Source organism: Lampetra fluviatilis, chromosome 5 (genome assembly GCF_964198595.1).
Source record: "Lampetra fluviatilis chromosome 5, kcLamFluv1.1, whole genome shotgun sequence".
Taxonomy (NCBI): domain Eukaryota; kingdom Metazoa; phylum Chordata; class Hyperoartia; order Petromyzontiformes; family Petromyzontidae; genus Lampetra; species Lampetra fluviatilis.
The window spans coordinates 9,585,524-9,604,450 of NC_136279.1; the positions used below are offsets into that span (position 1 = coordinate 9,585,524).

Sequence of the window (18,927 nt, forward strand, 5' to 3'; positions counted from 1 at the left end):
GAAGGTAGAAAAAAATATTAAGCACAGCAATTAATTCATTTCATATTCTTCATTTTAATTCAATTAACATGATAATGTGAGTAAGCTGTCCTACTTTTTTAATGATAACATTAATGGGTTTTTTTTGCGTGTGTGGACCACTCTTGAGTTTTGGGCCCTGGGCAAATGTCCAAAATTCACCCCCATCCCTGAATCCAGCCCTGAATGCTGGTGCTTAAGCAGTTGAATTTGTAGGAGATGAGATGATTATGACGATGATGATTATGCCACCAATTATGTTTGTGATGTTGTTGCTGATATCATTGATGCCGGATATATTTGTCACGTTCCTTATTAAATGCTAACGGCGATACTCCTAGAGATGTTGCCGATGATAGCACTTATAATTTCACGAGCGACGATGCTAATTGTGATGTTAGTGATATTGACAATAATATAGGTGAAGTTGCCGGTATTTTTGGTGATGTTTGTGATGTCGCACTTTCATTTGCTAGTGCTGCTACTGCTGATGCTGCTGCCGATGCTTGCTGGTGATGCTGGTGATGTCAGATGTTGCCGGCCATTCTGCCGTGATGCCGCTTGCTGATGACGTTGCCTCTGATGTTGATAGTAATGCTTCAACTGGTGATGCTGCCGTCCGTGATGTTGCACGCGCTAATGATGTTGCTGTTACTGACGCTCCTGCCGCCGCTGCCGCCGTTGCCACCGTCCCTGCCACCACTGAGGATAATTCGTCGACATCGCCGCCCGGGATAAGGTCAGCGACTCCGATGGCGAGGTCCGTCACTCCTCGGGCGGTGCGGTGATGGTGAGGATCGTGGGAGTCGCGCTGCCCAGGGAGGAGACGATCCCGTACACGGCCGTCTCCAGCGAGGTGAGGCGGGCGCGCGTCGATGCCACACTCGAGCCCTGCTGCGCCAGGAGGCGTGCCAGTCGCGTGTGCACCCCGTCCAGCAGCGTCTCCAGGCGGGACACCTGTCACGAGACATGCGATGGGGGGACAGACAGGACAGGGGACACACATGCGAGGGAGGGACGAGCGGGAGACACACGCGGAGACACACAGAGACGCACTGTCCAGGACCGGCTGCACGGTGTCCTCATCCTATGTTCTCCATTTCCTCTCTATGGTACCTCGGTTTGCTTTTCCCGTTTCTCCTTTCATCATGATGTCCTTGTGTCCCTCTCCACCCTACCATAGCCCACCGTGTGCTCCCCGTGTTCCACGTCCCCCAAACGCGCCCGATCCTGTACCTTCTGGTCGAGTGTCTTGGGGTCGGGCCCCACATTGGTGCACTCCTCGTCGATTAGGCCGTCCTTCATGAGGATGGCTTTGCCCTTCTCCTCCAGGGCCTGCACGGGACACACAGACAGGACACGGTTCATTCTGCGGTGCACTAATTACACAGTCGATATACGAAGTACACGCACAGTACATATGTAGCGAGTCCAACTGAGTCGCAGACGTTGTCTTGGGAGCAACACTATTTATTTCACCAACTCAACATAACATAACACAACCTACACTTAAGAACGAGACACATTTCGCTATCCCGGTCCGGACCACAAACTGGGTCCCGGACCGCGTGGCTAGAGGTTTCTTCAACCCGACGTGGATCTTCATCACCAGCAACCCGAAGAACCCCGTGCCCATAACGGGGCCTCCGTTATATCGGCCTGGGCTGGGGCTGGCTCCGCCCCTCGCCCCGCCCACCTTCTAGATCTCTCGAGCTCTTTCCCAAGGCTCCCGAGAGCTCTTTTATACCACGTGACCGCCCAGCGGCCCCCGTCCACCGGTGGCCCCCCTCCAATATAATCCGGTCACGTGTCGGCAGGTCAACCAGCGCATCATGCCCCAACGTAACGGGAGCCCGCGCCGCACACTGCTTGCGGTGCTGACCAGCGCTCACCCAAGCCCCGCTAGGGCTGGTACTACGCCCAGTAACCGGGCTACACATAATGCCAACACATTATCCGCTGTGGCTTCGTAAGCCCGGCACCACACAGTGACAATCACAGTCACTACACATGTGTATTTTTAACTTTTTTCGCACTGTATGTTGCCAACCGTGCGAATTAAAGGTGTACATACACACCACCAGACATACATACACACACGCAGTGCAATCATGACATACACAGAACGTACATGGGAGCACAAAGACAAAGATCCCCCGTATAGCCTAAACAGATTGTTTGGGCAAGTACTGTAAGCGAGCATTTTAGAATGCCAACACGGCACACGAAGGGGTGGGTGGCCAGCGCCACGCCCAGCCGCCTTTGTCTCCCCAGTGGCGATGTTTACACACCGAACCAGGTACTTTATTGAGGCTGAGTCGACAAGAAAGTACTCGCACACACTCGCATGCAATAGACGCACACGGAACGCACGGTACTTGCACAAAGTACACACTGACACAGTACACACACACACACGGCACAGGGTACCTGGTAGCATCACTGTGAGAGTAGCTGTGTAAATACCTGTAAGGGGCCGTCCATAAATGACGTCACGCGAGTTTGGACGCTTTTTGACCCCCCCCCCCCCCTAGTCACACGGTGTCACAAAAAGTCAGACCCCCCCCTCAAATATGACGTCACAAAGCTCTGCCCCCCCCCCAAAAAAAAACATGCTTCAAATCGCTTTAAACTATTGTCATTGTAGTGCGTATTTAATGTGGCGCTGCACTCTGACGTTGTAGGAGAAACCATTTATTAAAAAGTCTATTTAATAAAGCAAAACGTGTTGTCTATATTTATTTAAAGTTGCGCATTTTGATGTGACGTCACATTTTTCACCCCCCCCCCCCCCTCGTCACACATCGTCACAAATGTCTGACCCCCCCCCCCTAGGTGCGTGACGTCATTTATGGCCGGCCCCTGAGTGTGAGTGTGTGAGTACCTGCTTGGCGTCTGGGTACTCTGTGAGCACCTCCATGAGGTCGTCCTTGGACAGGCAGTAGAGGTCCGAGTACCCAATGCTCACGATGTTTGCTGTGCGCCGGTTACCAGACTTACTCCCTACAAAGACAAAGATCCCCCAGAGAGACTGAGCTGACTGTTGGGGGCAAGTGCTGTTAGCGAGCACCTATGAAGGCCGGCACGGCACACGAGGGGGTGGGTGGCCAGCACCACGTCCGGGCAGCCTTTGTCTCCCCAGTGGCGATGTTCTTACACACCACACCAGGTACTCATTGAGGCTGAGTCGACCTAGGGGAGGCCCAGGACCGGTTCAGATAATCGTCACCGGTGTTGTTGGCCGTGAGCAGGAATCAAACTCGGGTCGCCGGTTCCGTAGCGCAGCGCGCGAACCATTGCACTACCGCTCCCCAGAAACACACACACACGCACACACACACACATTCACACACGCACACACACACGCGCACACACGCACACACACGCACACACACACATGCACACACAAATTCACACACACGCGCACACACACACGCACGCACACACGCGCACACACACATTCACACACGCACACACACGCATCCAATGACTCAATTGGAACACGCAGCAGCAATCATCGACCCCCCTCTTCCCCAACCGCGAACACGTGACAGGGCCCTCCTGAGAAAGAGTTGCGAGACTCAGCGAGGCTTTCCCGGGTAAACAGGGATAATAATAACATAACATTGATACATCTACAGAGACATAGATCTCCCTAAAAGCCTCAGTCTCAATATATACATACATACAAAAGACAAAGACCACCCGTATAGCTTTAATATACTGTTGGGACAAGTGCTGTTTGTGAGCAACTGTGAAGGCCGGAACGGCTGTGTGGCCAGCCCCACACCCAGTCACCTGTATCTCCCTGTTGTGTACGCACTGCACAAAGTAATCATTTAAGGCTGAGTTGACCAAGAGGAGGCCCAGGGCCGGTTAGATATAATCACCACTGATATTAGCCATGGTTGAGAATCGAACTCTGGTGACGGGGGTTCGTAGCGAGGTGCACTAATCACCGCTCCACCACTCGTACTTACACAAACATACACAAGTTGGTAGCACACAAACCCGGTGAGAATGATTTGTTTCATAGTGTGCAATCATAAAATAAGCTGCATTGTTTGAGTGATGTGAAGCCTTCATAGACGTTGCCCTCCACCACCCTGCCACTGTTGACCTCATCAGGAGTTCCAAATAAATGAAGACTGCATTGCAAATGCACATGGGTGACCTTGGCTTGAACATTCCCACCCTGCAATGTTGTCCTGTAACCAGAGGTAGCAATCGGGTACCCGATACCCGTACCCTACCCGATACCCGGCTACCCGTACCCGGCCGAGTACGGGTACTCGTTTGCGACCCTGGTGCGGCCGGGTACGGGTAGACCGTGAGTCACTGGTGAATAACTGTTTGTCACTCATTTCCCAACGTCTTGTCTCTTCTCACAATTCAAGTTCCTAGAATCAACCCACCCGCGCCTGCAACATGGCTTCATGGCTTCATCCCAGAGGTCGCAATCAGGTACCCAATACCCGTACCCTACCCGTTTGCGACCATGGTGCGGCTGGGTACGGGTACGGGTAAGGAATCAAAACCCGTTTGCGACCTCTGCCTGTAACTGCTGCCACTACTGACGGTCTCGGGATGTGGTCGTCCTGGCAAAAGGGCAGTTTGAGCTCAATGCGCTCACCAGCTGAGCCTGTTCGTGTCGGATTTACCCACTCATGCCCGGTCACTGCTGCTCTCTGGTGGCGGTATGATTAATTAAAACAATGATTCGTAAATCCACTGCCGGATGTCAAAGCCTCTCCGTGCCATGTCGCTCATGGCGGTTGTGTGACCATACTTCAACATGCTTGTCCATGTGCGTTGGTGAATGGGGTGGATAGACAAAGAACCGATTCAGATATCAGTCGCCATTGATGTTAGCTGTGGCAAGACTCGGGTAATCGTGTTCTTAGCGCAGCATCTCAGCTGTTTTTTTTAAACGAGCACAGATCGCACAGGTCATGCATAGTTCATCATCATCATCACCACAGTTCCTTGGTTTCCTCCGGCAAGAATGAGCCCTAATTTGACCCTGTAAGATGAAATATATGCAAATGTTATGCCTGACATGTTGTTAGACATAGGAGGATACATTGATACGTATAAACAAAATAGACAAAGGTCCCCGCATAGCCAGTATAGGCCGTTGGGGCAAGTTCTGTTCGCGAGCACATATTAAGGCTGACACGACAATTAAAGGGGGATGGCTTAGCCAGCACCACACACGAGTTGCATTTGCGTCCCCCCATTGCTGATGGTGATGGTGGTAGCGATGGTCCCTGAGGGCGATAACAGTGGTAGTGACCTGCTGGTGGTGATGTGATGCTGGCGCTGCTCATGGCGATGTTAGTGATTGTTGGTAGTGATGGTAGCGGTGTGACAGTAGTGATGGTGTTGGCGATGATGGTATTGATGCTATGATGGCAGTGATAGATCCACCCTTGATGTTGAGGATGCTGATTTCTCCAAAGTAGCTTCCTGAAGACAGAACCACGAACTGCTTGAGCCCATCATCTGATACCACAGCCAGACGGCCGTCTGTGCACACACACATACACACAAACGTGCACATAGTGTGTCTGTGCATTATACTTGTGTAGTAGGTTCAACTGAGTCGCCTCTTGGAGGCAACACATTTAATTAACACCAACACACGGGGTAACTGTCCCTTAACAGAATAACAACCTATGGTGGTGACCACCAGGCTAACTACACTAATTACACCGTAACGAGCTACTACGGATCGGACCAGAGCTCGGGTCCAGGTCCACGTGTTGCAGACTCGGTAGAACGTAGACGAAGGTTCCTTCAGGATGAACAACAACGCCGTCCCCTCTGGGGGACCCGGCTTATATCCTCTGCGGCGTGGCCGGCTCCACCCTTAGCCACGACCACCTTCCAGAACCCTCGAGCAGGATCTCGACCCGGACCACGTGACCACCCCTAGCTCCCACTTGGGGCCCCTGTGTAGACTTTACTGGTCACGTGCCCTCTCGGATCAACCAGAGTGCCATGGCCTTTCGTAACCCCTTTCTTACGGCCGGCACTTCCACACCCTATCCTGTAGGGCTGGCACTGCACGCCAAGCGTGGTGCCACTCAGCGCTATCAATCAGTGCTCACCGAGCCCCTCTAGAGCCGGTACTACACCCAAGTTAAAGTGGTGGAGTGACATCCTGCGATGTCACTACACTTGTGTACTGATGTGCACGCACACACAAACGCGTACACATACTAAACGCACACTCGTGCACATGTACATGAGCACATACATATCAGGTAACCCTTGCAAATTAGACTGTCCTGGTCTCTCGAGTACCCACCTGGTTAAACAAATAAAATGTAAACAAACATGCCTACAAAGATGAAGGTCTCCTTGTAGCCTGTATAGCTGACTGTTGGGGCAAACATTGTTCGTGTGCCCCCATTCAGGCCGGCATGGGGCATGCGGTGACAGTGCGGCCAGCTCCACACCTGGCCGCCAGGTACTCATTCAAGACTGAGTCGACCCAGGGGACGACCAGTTCAGATTTCACTCACCATTGACGTGAGCCATGGCCAGGAATCGAACTCTGGCCCGTAGCGCAGTGCGCCAACCACTTCCCCACCGCCACAGACGTGTATACACACAAGGCACGTGTGAACACACACGTGATAATGGACCACCCCCGTCAGCCAGCCCCCACCTTTGACGATGTACATCTCTCGCCCCACGTCTCCCTTGCGACAGATGTACTCCCCGGGGCCAAACACCTGCGGCTTCAGCTTTAGAACGAGTTCAATGAGCAGCCCTGCCTCGCAGTCCGCGAATATTCGCACCTACGGACACGCGGAGGCACGAAGGGGAGAGACGGGGGAACGAGCGGGTTGACACACCCATGGGGACATGCGAAGATGCACCACTTGGGGCGTGTTGACAGAGATACACGTGAAAATAAGTGTGGGCATGCTAAGGTGGACACCTGCCCCCCCCCCTTCCCACCTTCTTGATGGTCTCCATGTGCACGTTTGAGGCCACCTCCGCGCGGAGCCGAACGGGCAGAGAGGCGAGCACGGCCGCCTCGTCGCCCGCCTTGCCGTACGCCCACACGTGGTCGAAGTAAGCGACGACGCGCTCCTGCAGGGACCGCGTCACCCCCCGCAGACGCATGTAGCGCTTCACCCCGTCCACGCGGGTCTGATGAACAGACCGGTGGGGCACACGTCGGGGGAGACACAACGGCACACGGGAAGATACAGCGCTTCACCCCATCGACGTGGGTCTAATGTCGCACACTGAGGTGGACTTTGCAGCCTCCTCAACCATGGAGCCATGAACCGCGACTGCTCCATGTGTCTCTGCCCATCTGCACATGTCTGTACTTCACTGCGTGTCTTTTGTGTATCCGTATGTTTACGTGACTCCACGCGTGCCTATTTGTGTCCCACGTCTCTGTGTGTGTGCGTGTGTCCGTCTCTGTGAGTGTCTCCGTGCGTCTTTCAATCCGAGGCGGACTTCCGTAGCCTCGTCAACCCCGTGGCCAGCAACCACCTCCACCGCCGCTTGACCGAGGAACAACCACGCGGGGGGGTGGGAACCCTGACCTGGAAATCTGCGCGTGCCGCGTTCATGTTGGAGATCATGGCGCCCACGTTGCCGACGATGGTGGCGAAGATGAGGACCCCGACGAGGAAGTCGCACACCACAAACACAAACTCCTCGTCGCGCGCCGGCGGCGGGGTCTCCCCGATCGTCGTCAGCGTTAGCGTCGACCAGTACAGGCTGAACACGTACCTGCGCCATGCCAACGGGGTTACTGTGGTGATAAGGTAACCATGGGTAACATGTGTAACACTGCTACTGGCTGAATACGTACCTGCGCCATGGCAACGGGGTAACCGTGGTGAAGGGGTAACCATGGGAAACACGTACTTTTTATCCACATTGTCCTGTCTCCAGCGCATTGCTTTCCTCCCTGTGCCGTACCAGTTCGGGAACTGACACAACAGTCCAATATTATTGGCTTTAGCATGAATTACGCATGCTAAATAATCAATTATTTGGTCAGCAAATCGATGCACGTATGGTTTGGTTCAATTATATCAATCGATGCATCGTTGTGACTCTAGTTGCCATAACCCAGGTAAATATTCAATCTGCGCTGATAATACCTGTGTAGTGACATCGTGGGTGTCACTGTGTAATGCCGGCCCGAGAGGGGCACGGCGTGCGGTGTATTGACATCGCGGACACCCCGTATATGTGGGTGTAGTACCGGCCCTAGAGGGGCTCGGTGAGCGCTGAATGATAGTGCTGAGTGGCACCACGCTCAGCATGCAGTGCCGACCCCTACAGGATCGGGTGTGAGGGTGCCGGTCACGGAATGGGGTTACTAAAGGCCGTGGCACTCTGGTTGACCCCAGAGGACACGTGACTGGTAAAGTCTACACAGGGGCCTCAAGTGGGGGCTAGGGGTGGTCACGTGTCGGGTCGAGATCCTGCTCGAGGATTCTGGAAGGTGGTCGTGGCCAAGGGCGGAGCCAGCCACGGCCAGAGCGGATATAAGCCGAGTCCCCAGAGGGACCGGGGTTCGGCGTTGCTGTTGTTATCCTGAAGAAGTCTACGTTCTACGTCCTGAAGAGTCACCAACACGTGGACCCGGACCCATGCTGTGGTCCGGTCCGTTGTAGCTAGTTACAGAGTAATTAGCGCAATTAGCCTGGTGGTTCACCACCATAGGTTGTTATCATGTTAACCCCGTGTGTTGGTATAATAAATGTTTAACACGTGTTGCCTCCAAGAAGTGCGTATGCGACTCAGTTGAACTCACTATACCTGCATTCCTGTCTTAACTGAATGATGTGTAAGTATAAGGTTGCATGTACGTGTGTAAACTATCTGCATTTGTGTGCTGTGTACGTACTTGCGCATGAGATGAGAGTACTCAGGGATGTTGACATCTGGATAAACCCACTGATCAGAGCCAAACCCGATAACCTGCACACGAGAGATGACAACATCATCATCAACATCCCCTTCATCATCGGTGTCAATAATATCATATTCATCATTATCATTGATAACATCGCTATAATGGTCATCATCGTCATTGACGAGTGTCCTGGAGTGGACAGTCTACGTAGAAGAGGCTTAGCTTCAGGTTCCCTTGTTCCAAATGCTGCCTCACTCCCCAGGTCTCCGAGCGGCACAGATATCCAGGTAACCCTGCCTCTCAGAGCACCATATTTTCTAAATCCCCTCACTAACCTCGTAGGTCAACTTGTCCTCGAGTCTCTTGTCCCCTGGTCTCCCACATCCCCTCAATCTCAGATCCCTTTCTCTCTCAATTCTGCAGGGACACCCAGACCTTCAAGTCTCCCCAAGATCCCCATGTATTTCCTAGGTTCCCCTCTTCTGAAATCCCGTTATCTCCCACGTTCCGTCATCTCTCCCAGGCGCCCTCATCTGTAAAAGGTGCCCCTGTCTCTCCAGTTCCAGGGCTGCAGGGACCAACGGAGTAGCGTGGTTGGTGTGTGGCCTGGTGTAAGGAATTAAATGGGGCCCCCTGTTGCAATTTCCCACCCCACTCTCTTGATAGCTCAGCACCGAAGCCCCTCCAGCCAGTGGGGCCCCAGTGCAGTTGCACTGCCTGCACACCAATCATTTGACAGCTACACCGCCACCGCGGAGAGACCTTGGAGATGGCGAAGTAGATGCACGCGTTCCAGTGGATGATCACCACGATGTAGAGCACGAGGTTGGAAATGCGGAAGAGGTTGGGGAAGTTGGTGCGCGTCTCCGTGCGCTGGAAGAACTCGGACATGCGGTAGATGCGAACCACGCGGTTATAGCGCAGCTCCGGGAAGTTGGGGCCGAGCTGGGACAGCACAGATTTTCACGGGCACTCTCCAGAACTCTCCAACACTCTCAAGTACTCTACATTCACCCCAAAACTCTCCAGCACTCTCAAATACTCGACATTCTCTCCAGTGCCCTCAAAAACTATCAAACTCTCCAGAACTATACAGCACCCTCCATAAATCGACACACTTTCCAGTGCTCTGGACACTTTCATGGACCTCTCCAGAAATTTACGAACTTTTAGCAACTCTCCAGAATTGTACATCACTCTCAGTCAGTCACACTCCACATTACGAACACCCCATCAGTCACTATCATCCCACATGCCCTTTGTCACTCAAAGCTCTGCATCCTCCCTCCCAGCACTCAACTCACACGCTCCACTGCTCCTACGCTCCCCGTTGAGTACCCATATATAAGCGATGTCGGTGGGAAGGATGGAGATAATATCGAGTTTGAAGAGCCGCGTCTTCATGTAGTTTTGTCGAAGGCGCTTCAAGTCGTGCACGAGGAGACCTTGGTCCAGGAACCCTGCACAACACCACACCTCTCCATCACCGCCACACCTCGTCATGATCTCACTTGTGTGTGTGTGTAGTTTGTTATCCTTCCCTTGCACGTCCGTACATACATACCGTATCTCCATCATCACATCTCGCCACCACCACCACCACTGTCATGTATCAGTCAGGAGGTACAATGGGGTTTGAATGTGTCGGTGGGTCGTGAATGAGGTGTTAGGAGGTGTGAGGTGTTTAGTGTCATTCTTGTAGTTATATATGTCAGCGTGGTGGTTGTTGCGATTGTTCGAGTAGTTGTTCCTTTTAGTGGTAGTCATTGTAAACGTAGAATTTATAGTGCAGTCATTTACGAGCATAACGTTGGCAAAAGTGTGTCTCCTTGAGTGACTCCACTCCTAATAAGTATGCCAGTACCTCGTGTAATGCGTTATTTTTATATATTATTTAAATGTTTTTTATTATTATTGAGGCCTTCTTTTTGTGTTACAGCAACACTGGCCGGTGTTTTCTGATAACTGGATCGAATAAACAAAGGCATAATATATAAATGAAGGAAACATTCAACTCACAGTTGGCGATCACAAAGTCATCGTGATGGTCAACAGGAATGAGCAACTGTACAGAAAGTGTAAGAAAAACTTAATGAAAAAAAAGGCTGCTGCAACGTTGGGCTCAAGATAAGTACGCGTAAAACAAAAGTCACGTGTGAGGTGTGAACGGGTATGAGGTGGTGTGAGGAGGTGCAATGAGTTGAGGGTAACAATGCGGTGTGATCAGGAATGATGAGGTGTGGTGTAAAGCAGTGTGATGGATGCGTTGAGGGTAACAATGCACAATGAGATAAGAGATGCGTTGCTGAGGAAGTGTGAGGAGGCGTGATGAGGCATCTATAACCTGTGCGGATGCGAACCCAGGTGTCGAGGAGGTACACCAGGTCTGACAGCAGATCCAGGGTCATCCAGGTGTAGGTGTGTTCAGTCTGCATCTCATCGAAACATGCCCTGCACCACCAACAGCAACCAACACGGTAATGGATAAATACACTTTTAATGATTCCCTATGTCAGTGCGATTATTTTAACAGCTGCATAGTCATTGAGGCATGACCCCTGGTACTGGGTTGACATTTTTTCTCTCTCCAGATTTTGCTTGCAAGATGGCAGGCATTTTACCGTAGAAACGTGTGGGTTGGAACGGCTGCAGTGAATACGCGAGTGTGTTTGTGACTACAGCAGCATGGTGCCAGTGGGCACTTTAACTTCCAAACAATGTTGTTTGGAGGTTGACAGGTGGAGTAGGAATCAAGCACACATTGGCGGTCACAGGGATAAGTGTGGGAACACTTCATTCAATAATTCAAAGCAAAGTTGAATTTCTAAAGTGTGCCCCCATGCGTTGTGGACAACCATAAAGCAAACAGGCTTTGCATTTGTCACATCTTATTGGTTGAGATTCCCACGTTAAACCTGAAACGGCGATGAAACTGGAATCCATTATGAGCCAGGGAGTGTCAGACCACTGAAAGGACACAGCCAGTTTCTCCAGTCAAGAAAAAAATATATCAACCCTTTGCTAGAAAGGTTATGATGACGATGTTTGTGATATGCAGGGTCCAATAACAACTGCATTACGGGACAATGGACACTGTCACCAGTGCTTCCGATTGTAACAAGTTGGATAACAAATTAAAGACTGATATTCATCAGAAACGCCATGGACCCTTGAAAAAGGGAGTGGTGTTTCGGCACAGCAAATGCAATCTTACAATGCTGTGTGTGCAATTGATGGAATTGGTGGGAAACTTAAATGGGTTGATCCAGCACACAGTCCAGACCAAGGCCCCTTTTGACTCCCCATCTGTGCGGGCCTTTGAAATAAGTGCTACGCCGAAGTTGGTTCTACAGTCATGAGGCCGTAAGAGCGGTGGTGCAGTCATGGCTTAAGCAACAACCGGTGACTTGTATGGTGCTGGAACGAAGAAGCATGTGCGCCATTGGGACGAGCGCGTTGTAGTCGAAGATAATTGTATGGAGATGTTGTCTGTCATGTTGATGCCAACACATATTCTGTGAAACATATATTCAGCTCTTCATTGAAACCCCATACTGACAAAACACAGCATGCACCGCTACTATAACTACCAGCATCATCACCTCCAATGGTCACCACTGACAAATACATCATCACCACTTTTACCGCCATGACCACCACCAGCATCACCACCACCAAAACCACAAACATAACCACAATCAACACAACAAACCATCATCTTCAACCTTTGCAAATACAACCACCACCTTGACTACCACCACCGTCCAATACAACAAAAACACCAAGACCACCACAAACAGTCGTCATTATTATCGTTACCACCACCACCACCAACCCTACCGGCACACGAGCATGAGGAGGTTGTACATGATCGGCACGGAGACCACGCACAGCCAGTGGTAGTAGAGGGTGCTCGAGGGGTCCAGCACAAACGCCTCCTTCGGGGGACTATAGGGTAGGGGGGCGCACAAGGGACCCCCGCAGGGGCAATGAGGGGGGGGGGTCACATTAAGTGCACATGGAATCATGATAATTTGTTCGGCAATATACATGAGCGCGTGGGGAGGGGGAGAGGGTCACGCGATGTCGTTTGGGGGGCACTGATGATGACACACTAATGATGACACATCACGTGGTCATGTGATGTGTCATCGTCAGCCATGAACAATCCACTGCTGGATGAAGAGCTGCCCAAAACCGTCGCCCATTCATTTTACGGTCCCTTGCGATGTTAATTCGACCGAGCGCCAGAACAGGAGCTTATTGTATCTCCCCATCTTCGTGGTGGACGCCCTCTCGGGTGCATTCCCTCATTTGGCTGCCACTCCGTAGTCTCGACCTCCGACCATCGCCCCTTCTAATCGACGCGTCCTGCCTGAGCCCACAATGGGCTCACGTGAAATTACGTGGCGTCTTATGGGGGGGGGGGGGTCACATGGTTGACACATGATGTGTCACGTGGGGTCAAATGGATTCGCATGGGGTTAACACGGGAGGGCACGGGGGACACACTTGGGATCATGATGGGGGTCACTTGGGATTCATGGGGCCATACGCATGAACACATTTCCATTAGTGTTCAAGGGAGGGATGAACACGTGACACATATAAATACTTGCGCACCACACCACACATACACTCGAATATACAAAGACCCATCCAAATATCCTGCACAGGCAACCGGAGCTGGGGAAAATGTTTTTAGCGATCACCTATTGAATCCGGAAAGGGATATGAGGGGTTGGTGTGGATAGCACCGCGCCCGGTCGCCTTTGTCTCCACAGTTCTTAGGTATATACAGCAGACAGCACTGGCTACTCTACTCACTTAAGGCTGAGTCTACTTATGGGAGGCCCAGTACCATTTCAGAAAATCGTCACTGGCCATGCTGGCCCTGAGCGGGAACCGAACTCGGGACTCCGGGTTTGCAGCGCAGCGCGCTAACCACTGCACCACACACGAACGTATGTGAATACAAAACAACAACACGGACATACCAAGACCATCAACCATTACAGCCTTCACAGACTTTTGGGGGCAAGTGCTGTTCGCGAGCACCTACGAAGGCCGGCACAGTACACGAGGGAATGGTTGGCCAGCACCACACTCGGCCGCCTTTGTCTTCCTGGTGGTAATGATGACACATAGCACCAGGTACAAGTAGTCAGCTGAGGCTTAGTCACATCTGCACACACACGCGTACGTGCACTCACCTGGGGGTCTCTTTGGGGGGCGGAGGTGGCGGAGGGGGCGGTGGAGGTGGGTGTTTGGGTTCCTCTTCTTTCTCCGGAGCCCTGAGTGTGGCGTGGGCACCGCACATCATCATCATCATAAGCAGTGGTCAGTCGTGGGCTAGAGTCAACTTGGGCTAGAAAAACCTGGATTCACAGCTGATATCACACATCCACGCTTTAACACCTGAGTCTACGTGTGTGTATATATATTATGACATAGACTCACATCTGAGCTCTTGAACCTGGCCATAAGAGTAGGCACAAAGCAAATATCAACAGATATCCTTGGGACAAGTGCTGTCAGCGAACTCCGATCAAGGTCAGACACACAACTACATCTGGGCTCACGTGGACGAGCCGATATCTGGATTCTCAAATCTGGTCATTTGTAGACACTTGTGGACACTTGCTTACACACCTGGAAGCTCACACCTGAAACACACAACTGTGTAGAGATGTAGTAACATCGCGCCGGCCCGAGAGAGGCACGGCGTGCGGTGTAGCGACATCGCGGATACCACTGTGGTGTGTGTATAGTACCAGCCCTAGAGGGGCCGGTGAGCGCTGATCGATAGCGCTCGATGGCACCACGCTTGGTGTGCAGTGCCAGCCCCTACAGAACAGGGTGTGGGAGTGCCGGCCGTGGACGAGGTTACTAAACGCCATTCTGGTTGACCCGAGAGGACACGTGACCGGTTAAGTCTACAAAAGGTCCCCAAGTGGGGGCTAGGGGGTCACGTGGTGGGGATCCAGATCCTTCCCGAGGATTCTGGAAGGTGGTCGGTCGTGGCCAAGGGCGGAGCCAGCCACGCCGCATAGCATATAAGCCGGGTCCCGAGAGGGGCCAGGGTGGTTGTTTATTCTGGAAGATACCTTCGTCAACGTTCTACGTTCTTCGAGTCTCCAACACGTGGACCTGGACCCGAGCTGTTGGTCCCGCTCCGTAGTAGCTCGTTACGTTGTAATTAGTGCAGTTAGCCTGCTGGTCACCACCACAGGTTGTTATTCTGTTAAGGGGAAGTTACCCCGTGTGTTGGAGTTAAATAAATGTGTTGCCTCCAAGTCTACGTCTACGACTTAGGTGAACTCACTAAACAGAGATAGCTGTTGCACACGCAACACTGCCGTTTGCTACTAAGTGGCGGTGAAGTCACCGCGGAGCGTGTGCCAGGCTATGTGCGCTTTTACACCACGTCGAACGCCCAATGACAGGTCACGGGACAGACCCAGGTGCTATGGGTTTGACTGAAATGACTGACAGATACAAGACAAAGATCGAATACCCCCACACCCACCCATAGCCACAACAGACTTGGGACAAGTGTCGTTAGCAAGCACCTATGAAGGCCGGTACGGCACACGAGCAGGTGTCTCCCCCCAGTGGGGATGTTTAAACTCCGCAACATGTATTCATTTGAGGCTGAGTCGACCCAGGGGAGGCCCGGGACCGATTCAGAAAATCTTCACTGGTGTGTTGGCCGTGACCAGGAATCGAACTCGGGTCGTAGGGGTTTGTAGCGCAGCGCGCTAACCACTACACCACCGCTCCCCACCCCTGAGCACACGCGCGTGCGCGCACACACACGCGCACCTGGCCACACCTGGGAAGAGACACCATTGTACTGAGACTGGCCAGCCACGCCCCCACATCAGACTCACCCATCCTTATTGACCTTGTCGTTGTCGTCGCCGCCTTTGTTGTTGTTGTTATTGTTGTTGCTGCTGCTGTCACCTATATGTTTGTTGTTGCTGCTGCGTCCCATGTCCCTGTTGTCCCACGCATGCGTCGTGAGTGGGGGATACACAGAGGGACATGTTTTAGAGTTCGCTGAGGATTTCTCATAAGGGGCCAGGTCTGGTCAAGGTCAGGTAAGGTTAGGGTTGATTTAGGCTGGGTCAGAATGAAAGCAGGTGAGGTCACAGTGGGGGTCAATTGAGGTCAGGTCCGGTTGAGCGAAATCTGGTCACGTCATGGGATCACGTTAGCTCAGGCCAATATGGAACGGGTCAAGATAAATTCAGGTTATTCTTGTTTTAGATCAGATGAAGTCGGGTCATTGAGTTAAGACCTGGAGAGGTCCGATTGAAAGTCGGTTTTGGGTCAAGTAAAAGTCAGGGCAGAATGTCAGCTCAAGTCGAGCTCGGGCAAGTCAAGCTGGAATCTGTGCTACGTGCATCCATCTCCTGGCCACCTTGTAACAGTGAACTAAAATAACAAGTGCTTGTGAAATATATAGGCAGATAAACAAACCATACCTCCTTTAAAAATGTACCCCAAAATAAGCACACATTAAAACAATTTGAATGCATGTACAGTAGTACTCAGTAGGTGATATACATTATTATTCTCAACTGGTAGTGGGATTATCTTGATACGTATTGCTTTGAGCGTCACGCTCCACAAAAGGCAACTTACTTGGTTAATTGATGATCAGCATAAGAAAGTAACGCATCATTTTTGGGCAAACTTGCCCTATGAGTCAACACGATCAATCCCCGGATCATACTTTTTCCATCAATGCAAAATATTAGATTTGTAATTTCCCTAGATATAAGCAGATATTCGACTTTGCTAGGCCTTCTAGAATTACAGTATTTAGGATTTGCCTCAAGTCACACGGCCAGACAAATACATAAATTATGAATCAGTCACTTTATGTATTAGAAATGGATTACAGAAATGTAATTTCATTTGGAAACCCAGTGAATATATTTGAAGGCCCGTTGGGCAAAATATACCCTTCCTTTCACAGGCAGTGAGAAAAAATGCTGTTATTTTAAATTAACATGTTATTCATCGTACGCATTTTTCAGGCGTAAGTGCTACTTATGATTATTATTGGTCAAATATTCCAATGCAGATCCCTCCAAAAACATGTCGAGACCCAGCGAGGCTTACCTTGATAAGGTTCACGGCACAGTTCGCTGTGTTGTGAACCGGACCACCCAAGTTCGACTCCTGGCTACGGCTAATATCAGTAGGGAGTGATATATGGACTGGTTTCTGGACCCAATCCCCACGTCTTAACCAAGCTGCACTGACCCAACGTGGTGAAGTATGGTCGAAACAATCGTCACGACTGACACGGTGTGGCCAACGCCAACACCCACCAAAGGGCTGTGATTTTAAATAATTGCTATATAATAATTGGTTCTTTACCCTTCTATCTGGCAACAAAACTGACACCTTTTTACAAGGAGTCATGTTTGCATAGACCGCAATACCTGCAGTCATAATACAAACAAAAGAACATAACTCTGATAATGTGCACTGCACTGCACATTATCAGAGTTATGTTCTTTTGTTTGTATTATGACTGCAGGTATTGCGGTCTATGCAAACATGACTCCTTGTAAAAAGGTGTCAGTTTTGTTGCCAGATAGAAGGGTAAATAACCAATTATCATATTTTTACTGGCAAATGAGGTTCCCATAGTGTAATTGCTATATATTAACCCATGCAGCGACTTCGTAACACACCGATGACAATGAACATAGCCTGGCAGTACTAACGATGCTAATGATGATTCAAGAAAAAAGACAGGGTGCAAACACTCACCTCTCTTCCCTGCCTGTCGCTGCCACCTGCACGGGGCATGCGAGGAGTGTCTGTGAGTGGAGGGATTAATCCCAGAAAAGCTGGATTAGACCCAAGGCGGTCTAATCCGCTGAGATCAGCACTTTCTGTTTAAACCTGTCACCACTCGGCCCCTTCTCCATGTCAGCTCGCAGTGTTATTTACAAAGATGGAGAGGACGTCAATATACTTTGACACGATTGATAGCTGCGACTAAAGTTAGCGTTAATTTAGATGACAGTCACGTTCACACGAGACTCGGACCAATTCATGAACACCCCCCCCCCCGCAAACGCGACGTTCCATCTCAGTGTATTATCCAGGCAACAATATTGTAATAACATAAAAATCACTCGGATCTCACCCCAGATCTGAAAAGTCAAGCAGGGTTTGAGCCACGATAATACAAAAGTAGAGTGACATTCCGGTTTACGTCGGGGATGCGTTCCTGAAAGGCGCGACGAATATCGAAACAACGTGAATCAAAGCACTTTGCAGGCAAACCCGGGTTATATAGTTTGACTGTGGGACTACGTGGCGGGCAGCAGAGGGCAGTGCGGCCAAACATGCAAGTAGAGCAGTACTTCTATGCTTCCACACAGCCGCTCCGCGACTTCACCCACCCGCACTCAGCAGCGTGAAGATCGAGACAAAGGTGGCCCGGGCGCGGTTCTGGCCACACCACCGCTGCGTGTGGCTTTCCGGCCTTAATAGGTAGTCACTAACAGCGCGGTGTGCTGTATATATAGCCCTCATCCAACAGTGGATTGACAAGGGCTATACATCTATAACAATACAACGTGCCCCCCCCACCCCGCTCGTTGGACAGTGATCATCCCCATTGGTCGTTTGGTGGAAATTCCACATTCCTCCGGCGGGGTTCATAGCACAACCACTAGGGTAACGACACATCAGTTAATTAAAATGTATTTTAATACTCACGGATACGTGCATCGAAGTGTAGGCGTGGGGTTACATTCAGGCGAAAGGAGCGGACGAAACAGGGAACGATACAGAACGGGTGAGAAATAATCCAAAAAACGTCAGACGAACACACACATTCGGCTAAATTGCTAAAAGCATCCTGACCACGAATCATGACCAATCCATGGAGTCCCTGGGGGTTGCATCGCAACTCGTCTAACAACCGCTATTAGCACCATTGCACAAACTCCAACACATGTACTGTACAATAA

At 51.0% G+C, this 18,927-nt stretch overlaps 1 protein-coding gene across 1 annotated transcript; it reads right to left on the reverse strand.

Moving 5' to 3' along the window:
• Positions 1-431: 431 nt before the first annotated feature.
• Positions 432-14,246, reverse strand: LOC144932321 (cyclic nucleotide-gated channel cone photoreceptor subunit alpha-like). Its single transcript, XM_078856261.1, has 13 exons — positions 14,134-14,246; positions 12,761-12,868; positions 11,265-11,371; positions 10,259-10,380; positions 9,683-9,865; positions 8,912-8,985; positions 7,593-7,782; positions 6,991-7,185; positions 6,695-6,827; positions 5,449-5,547; positions 2,903-3,021; positions 1,255-1,353; positions 432-975 (listed from the first exon to the last, which is right to left on the reverse strand). The coding sequence occupies exons 1-13, from the start codon at positions 14,244-14,246 to the stop codon at positions 784-786; spliced, it is 1,734 nt and encodes a 577-aa protein (XP_078712387.1). The 3' UTR covers positions 432-783.
• Between the last annotated feature and the right edge of the window lie 4,681 nt (positions 14,247-18,927).